Here is a 7,872-nt window from a genome sequence, read left to right as displayed (position 1 = left end):
TCACCACATAAAATCACATAAAAACCCTGCATGTTTAATCGCATAATCAAGGATTTTAGCCCGCGTTTTTCTGGAGGGTCTATTTACCAGCTTTGAGAACACTTTAATGATCAATCATTGTAAAACATATCATATCTATTATTCTGAAATGGACCAATCTGCACAATCACTACTTTTACTGTCGCTACTTTCACTATATTTTGATGAAAATACTTTTCTACTTTTACTTGAGGAACATTTTGAATGCAGGACTTTTACTGAGTGTATTCCTACACTCTGGTACTGGTACTTTTACTGAAGTACACGATCTGAGTACTTCTACTTTTACTCAAGTACAAGATCTGAGTACTTCTACTTTTACTCAAGTACAAGACCTGAGTACTTCTGCTTTTATTAAGTAAAAGATCTGAGTACTTCTACTTTTACTCTAGTACAATATCTATACTTATACCACCTCTGTTTATAGCCTATGAAAAAACTATTAGAAAACGAAGGCTAAAGCTAACGTTAGCAGATAGTGACAATGTATGCTAGCTAGCTAGCTCAACGATTCCTTAAATGATATTGCGACAGAAAAGGTTTTCAGTTCACATCACGCTCTGCCGCTCTGCTCTGAACACCTGAACGGCCTGTTCTAACAGCTGTTCGCCAGCGGTGCAATCTGTACCACAGTGACTCCGCACAGTTAACGAACGCACCATAGATAATGTAGCTGACCGGAGCCGGCCCGACAGGCAGGAAGACTCGAGCACACGGCTCGCGCTTCATATATAAAAAAATAACACCATGCGCGTCATGATGGCACATAACAGCTCGCGACCGCAGATTATTTCAGCTATTAGATAAAATGTAAATTATATTTGACGCAACTTTAGTTACATTTCCATGACTTTTCCAAATGGGAAAAATATTGTTTTCCATAACTTTTCCAGGGCCTGGAATTTATATTTTGAATTTCCATGACTTTTTCCAGGTTTTCAATGACCGTACGAACCCTGTATATATATCTTTCTACTGTTGATATGTGTATATTTATTGTTTGTTTATTTTGTATCTTTTTATATTGTTTTATTTTTAACTCATTTTTGTTAACATGCTGCTTTGACAAAACGCTTTTTCAATTTTGGAAAAATATAGTTTATCTAATTTAAACAGGTTGAATGAAGCCAGGATATGTTTATACATTTTCAAACAAATAAATGGTTGTCTCCAAATCTTGCAGGCATTACCTGATGCCTGACTGTCTCTCCTTTCAGGCCGGTTCTCTCTGAAGAAAGGGGGGACTTGGTGTGATCGAGTGGGGCTGCGAGAGCCGGGTCGATAGCTGTGCTCTGAGGAGAGCAAAAGAACATGGTTGAGTCTCTCATCCCAGTCATATGTTACCGAGTCTAAAGCAATCCGTATGTCCAATAATGAATGAGCAGTGCTCACCTAAACTAAAACAATTAAATCAGTATTTTTATTCAAATACAGCTATGTATGAATGTACCTTTAGTAGTAAGGTTTAAAGTAAACAAAGGATACTAAATTAGAGAGAAAAGCCTATTTCAATACATTTCTAAATCCTAAAATCCTAAATTGATATTTAATATAAAATCTTCATGACATGTTATTAACATTATTGGAATTCTTGCAGTAAGTTTGACATGTCCCCAATTTGTTGAGTCACTCTCTTGCAGACAGTCTACCTGTGTAGGGTTGGTGTCGAGGCTGGTGAGGCGAGTACGGCCTGGTGTATGGCCTGGTGTGCGGTCTATGGGGCACGAGCCTGCGTCTGCCGGCAGGAGGAGAACCAGAGAGGGACCGAGGCACAGAGTGGGATGGAGAGCTGCCCTGTGGTCCGCCCCTAATGGATAAAAGAAAACATTCATCAAGTGGAGGAACTGGTGAGGGCATCTAAACTGTTGTTAATACAATTTGCATTGTTAGCGAGCAAAATAATGATGGGAAAGAAAAATTTAGGAATATTTTAGGTTCTAAAACATGAAAATAACTATACTTCACTTATACACTAACCCATTTATTCACAAGAAATGTAAAAAAATTAATAATACTTTTTGGAAAAGGATAACGAAATGATCCGTGTCAATTTGCCGTTTTGTTAAATGTGTGGGACTGACTCACAGCTAAAAACTGATTATTGGAAACATAACAACAAGAGTATAACTCACCTTGGTGGATTTGGTTTCCAGTCAGGGTACCTACACACACACACACACACACACACACACACACACACACACACACACACACACACACACACACACACACACACACACACACACACACACACACACACACACTATTTTGTATTTCCCGACTGGCCCTGCTGCTCGAGGCCAATAAAGAAGGGGATTAGATTGAAAGCTCCAACACAAACTCTGCACACACCTTTTACTAACACACACACACACACACACACACACACACACACACACACACACACACACACACACACACACACACACACACACTCACTCCCATTAAATAATTCCCAAGAAAAAAGGTAACGCCAAAAGCAAGTCCAGCTTAAGCTGTGCCAGAGAGCTGGGGGAAATGTAGACTTTAGAAAGCTTAAGACCGAGGACTTTTCTATCAGGGTACAGTGAACTAAACCAGCAAAAGGTACACCTTAGAAACACAACTTCACACAAAAATGAATACTGAATACTGACGATTATAAATGCATACCAGCTGCACATTTATAGGAAGTACATTTTAAAAGACAGTTTTGGCCAATGGCTAGGTTGCAGCGGAGAAGGAAAGGTAGTGCGATGCATACAGTATATGCTACTGTAATTGCGAGGCTTTACTTAGTGGCATTAATGTGATCTTATGGCTCAACATGATTACATTTAAAAATGATTCCCTCAGCTGAGTATAGGTACCACTTACAGATTGACTATAAAGCCAGGTTATTTTCAAAGGATCTAGTTAGTGCTAATTTCAAGCCTAAACTCTGAACCTGGTCCAGGGCCACCTTGGTAAAACAGAAAACGGCTTGGTGTTGGGTCAACATGCCTCCTAACCAACTAATTCGTAGTACACCCTTCTGGATGTGAAAGAAGACCATTGAACCAAAAGCATTAAGAGACTCTCTGGGTTGTGTTTCCCATATCTTGTTTCATTCTCTTTAGAAATTCCTTTTTTAATGTTGACACGCTTTTTTCTGAGTAGCTACAGCATAATAGTGAATATATACTGATGAATTTAAGACTTTAGCAGAACATTAGTAGTGCCCTCACTTGTTGAGCAGGTCTCTGCAGGCAGCAGTGTGGTTGACGGTGTTTATATGGTAAAACCAGTCCTGCAGAAAAACGACAAATGGGAGAGGAATATATCACAATCTGACACCAACATAAATATTCAGCAACAAAACCATTATCACAATTCACAGGTATAAAGTTAAACAAATGAGTAAGCAACCATTTAACCAGGCCATCTACATTGAAATAATGATTAGTATAAATAGTAAGTACAGAGACAGAATCATGATTGGATCTTTGACTTCCTTTAGTTTCAATAACTAATTATTGTTTTGCATTTCTGTTTCGCATAAATATAGTCCTGTAAGACATATTCTGCATTCTACTTTCCATTATCTTCACTGTGACCATACGTTTACCCCATTAACACACTACACTAGCAGAAACAAACAAATAGTTTTTAATCTTCTTGGACCAAATGCTGTTCGGTTAACTTATTATGTCCCAAGTAATGACCACAAATCAAACAAATTATTCAACAAATTATTACCTTATGATCTGTTCATCCACCAATCTGTTACCTATGCTATATGAAATTCAAGACAGCAAAGTAAAAAATAAAAAATCCCTATATTTAACTAGTTTACTTTCTCCAGAGGCGCAGTATATAGAATTGATCAATCAATTTTAGGGCATGTGTCCACATAGCGCCTCTACTGGCAGGAAATAGCTGGCAGGGTGCTCAGTCTGTCAGCCTAGAGAGGGGAGTACGATCCTTGCACGCTGGTAAAAGTTCAACACCCACAGATGGGCTTTTCTGTCTTTGTTTTAGGGTTTCTGTCTGAAAGACATACCGAAAACAAGCCTCTCCTCCTATTTCTACAGTGACGTTACTGCACTTATCTGAGAGTGAAAATATTTCCAACTCAAAGCTCCTGAAGTGGCCACACAAAAATAGCGGAGTGCTCCGAAAAAAGTTTGGGTTGAGTGCTTCTTCACGAGGCGGTTGCATTCGAGGGCATGTGCTCTGTTCTGATTTGAGTCAATTAGAAAAAGCTCAGAAAAGGCGCTATGATGGCAAAGGCCTTAAGCGACCAACTATTCATTAGGGTAGAATGCTTATTATTTTTTATAAGGACATTTTTGTAGATGTGAGGGAAATCTTTAGACCAATAGATTCAGGAAATTAGGCTGACATAAATGGCAGTTAAATTGGTTCCACATGTACTGGACCGTTTTAAATTTCACCCTTGGCATTATACAATAAGATAGTCCCACTCACGTCAAGTAATTACTGTAACATTACTGAAGGAACGTAAAGGGAAAAAAAAGTTATTTCTCCTTATTGTCAAACCAACACCATTTGAGAACATGAGAAACCAGAGCACTAGACTTTCTCAGAGAAAAACTGAAATCTCTGTTGAATAAAGGACATACATATATATATATATATATATATATATATATATAGTCTTATATAAGTTTAAACCAACTTTTGTGAGTTTAGTGTTAACAAATGTTCTTAATGGAACAATTCAATAATTGTTCCACCAAAAACAAGAGACATGAGAAGATTGTATTAAGTGTTTTTATCAGCAATTAGCAGTGCTGCATCGGAACTCACTTCAGCCCTCACTATATCTACCAGGCATGATGGTGGCCAAATGCAGTCACCACAATGTAGGGTATAAATAGTTTGTATTGATTATTCGAAACAAAAAGGTTGGCTTCTACAAGCTAGGTGGGTCATTATAGCAACAGTTCCCAACTATTTCAGTGGAAAAAAAACATGTAAAACACAACTTAAATGACAACATAATCACTGTCATCTCTAACGGCCTGGTGAAATATAGGATAAAAACTAACATACAAATTAAGGTTTTCCTTTCAGAAATCATTAGGAGGGCATTTTTGGCACTCACCTTTTCCTGATCACACTGAGTGTGGCACAGGGAGCAGGTATGGGGATACACCTTTGGAGACACAGCTGAGAAATCACTTATCATGATGGGAGTAGGTAACTTCTTGCTGCTGCTGCTGCTGTGAGGTTGGGAGCCAGATGAAGAGGAGAGAGACCGCCTCGAGGAAGCTTCGTTCTTGGTTTCAGGTGAGGGCCTAGGTTTGGGTCCTTCACGCCTGTAGTCTTGGTTTAGATTACGAGATTTGGATGATGGTGTAAATCTTCCCCCTGATGCTCGATTGCTCTTGCGATGGTCGCTATCCGCCCTGCGATAGTCCCGGTCTCCGTGCTTGCTTGATTCACTGTGTTCCAAACGAACCTGTCGCTTTTCAGTTTTTTCTAATTTTGGAGCCGATGAGGCTGATGAAGATGGGAACATTTTAACTGTCCTTTCGCTGGAGAGTGGCTCTCTTTTAAAAGTTTCTCTGGTATCGTTCTCCTCCTTTGCCCGACTTGCATGACCATAGTCGATGACTTTACCTGCTGTCTGTGTAACAGTCAACAGACTGGGCACTTCCGGTGAGCGTGAACGCGCCAATTTTGAAGAGTTGGAAGCAGACGGATCATGGATCCCACGTGAGAACGCAGAGGAGGTTGTGGGAGCCACAGTCTTCTGGGTGCCTGACTTGTTGATCTGGATGTCACGGAGTATGAATGGTAAAGTATCTGGGGTAAGCTGATCATCTGGGTAGTGACTCAGCACTTCCAAGTCCTCATTAGAAAGTCCAAAGCTAGCCAAGATGCTTCCTGCACTCTCAGGCGTGTACAAAGCCTGACCATCCCCACCGCCACCACTCCTGCCACCATGGGGATGTCGCGCTGTGGATGAAGCAGAGTCAGTGGTATTCCAGTTTGGCATGCTTGTTCCAGCATGGCTGCTCTGTGGCTGCTGTTGAGGCCCCTGGTGTCGCTGGGACTGGTGGCTATTACTAGGTGGAGGACTGGCAAACAGTTTAGATGGAGGTTGGTAGTTTGACCAGTCTACTCCTTGCTGATGGTCAGGCTGATTATCAGGGGTAGGTGTTATTTGGTTGGAGCCGTAGCTTCCATGTTGGCTGATACCAGAACCTGAGCCTTGGTTCTGTCGGTTTGTGTGGTCAATGAGGCGGTGGTCCATGTCCCTAGCACCCCGGATAGCCAGGGCAGACTCTAGCTCCGCAGGGAGCTGGGTGGGACGAGGAAACTGGAAACCCATGGACAACATATTGGAGGGAGAACGATTTGCATGTGGAGTTTGAGCTGGCTGATGATGGGGAGGCCTTGACCCATTAGAGAAGGGCGGTGGCCCTTGTTGCTGGTTGTGGTGGTGGTACATGGCAGAAGACGGATTCCGTTGATTTTTTCTGTAGATTTTGTTGTTAATGTTTGCCCCAACCGCATATACCTGATGAAAGTTCAGGAGAGCCAGATGAGGAAGCAATGCTACTGACAATCCGTTGTTGTGATACTGGTTGCCAATAGTTATGGTTGCAAGAGTGGCAACCTGCTGGAGGGCAATTTGCGCCCTAGTCTCAATCTGAGCCAATGTCAGAGCAGTCACAGCAGCAGCAGCAGCAGCAGCAGCAGCAGCAGCAGCAGCAGACGACGACGCAGGTCCAAATATGAAATGGGTCCCTCTGGTGCTGTTGGCAACGGACAATGTTGCACTGGGCTCCAAACCAAGGGCAGGAACGCGTCGGAAATTACTGTTGGTGTGCACAGCGAGGCTGTGAGGTGGAAAGCAGAGATATACTATTACAGATGAACAAGATTTAATTTCTCATTTTAGAAGTAGCTTTCAGTTGAAGTCCTTTTTGGCGCACTCCTTATGTTGTTTGTTGTTTTTTTGTTAAACATTTCTAAGAAATTGCACCTCGTTACTGTAGTCCTGCTGTGCTTTTCTTTCAGGACGGTAGAGCAAAGCAACATTATGCAACACTGAATTACTGAAAACCATGAAAACAAAAACACCGTTTACAGATTTAACCTTCTGGGACACAACAAGGAAACTTGTATAATACCGCTCACATTAAATCATTGCAATGTCTACACATTCTTATCACACTTACCATCTTCTCCAATGCATTAAAGTAAAAACGCAGATAACTATAGTGGTTTTTATTGCATAACACTAATGATAAATAATATACAAATGTTAAGCACTAACTTAACATATTGAACAGCATGTTAATAGGCTCACAATGTATTTATTTTTATTACTATCAACTGTATCATATTTTCTATATACTGTACCTGAGTCCAACGTGGGCTGAGTTGTTGCTTGTTTTCATTAAACTAAGATCTACAAACTCATTTTACTCAAAACACAGTGTCACTCAATTTATACTCTCATGAGAAAACAGTCAACCCTGGCATCATGTTTAAGTTCATGTTATAAATATACTATAAGCTGGTGTGCACAATCCGTTTGGTGAAATTCTCCGGTCTTTGAGGACAAGTCTACTCTTAAGAGACCAAGCCGAGCAACCTATCATCATCTATTAGTTTTATGCTGGGCTAACTAGAGAAGCTTTTGTTGCCAATCATCTTAGAAAATATTAGGGAAGGAGGTTAAAAGGTTAAGCCAAGTACCATTTACAAACACCAATTCCGATTGAAGTTGAACAAATAATAAAACAATGATTTGCAAATCCTTTTGTAGACTTGAATTCAATTGAATACACTACAACGACAACATGTATAATGTTCACACTGATAAAAAAAAAA

At 40.5% G+C, this 7,872-nt stretch overlaps 1 protein-coding gene across 1 annotated transcript in view; it reads right to left on the bottom strand.

Moving 5' to 3' along the window:
- LOC104957132 (zinc finger protein 638-like) overlaps window positions 1-7,072 on the bottom strand; it is an 8,876-nt gene extending 1,804 nt beyond the window's left edge. Inside the window, exons 1-5 of the mRNA XM_010784745.1 lie at window positions 5,129-7,072; window positions 3,246-3,307; window positions 2,172-2,201; window positions 1,689-1,846; window positions 1,154-1,331 (exon numbers count right to left, since the gene is read on the bottom strand). Of these exons, the coding sequence (XP_010783047.1) occupies window positions 1,154-1,331; window positions 1,689-1,846; window positions 2,172-2,201; window positions 3,246-3,307; window positions 5,129-6,481 (1,781 nt within the window). The 5' untranslated portion in view covers window positions 6,482-7,072. The remainder of the gene's footprint in view (window positions 1-1,153; window positions 1,332-1,688; window positions 1,847-2,171; window positions 2,202-3,245; window positions 3,308-5,128) is intronic.
- Between the last annotated feature and the right edge of the window lie 800 nt (window positions 7,073-7,872).

Source organism: Notothenia coriiceps, unplaced genomic scaffold (genome assembly GCF_000735185.1).
Source record: "Notothenia coriiceps isolate Sejong01 unplaced genomic scaffold, NC01 NC01_scaffold00026424, whole genome shotgun sequence".
Lineage (NCBI taxonomy): Eukaryota > Metazoa > Chordata > Actinopteri > Perciformes > Nototheniidae > Notothenia > Notothenia coriiceps.
Note: the sequence above shows the minus strand (reverse complement) of the source record. Positions and strands in the feature narration are given on the sequence as shown.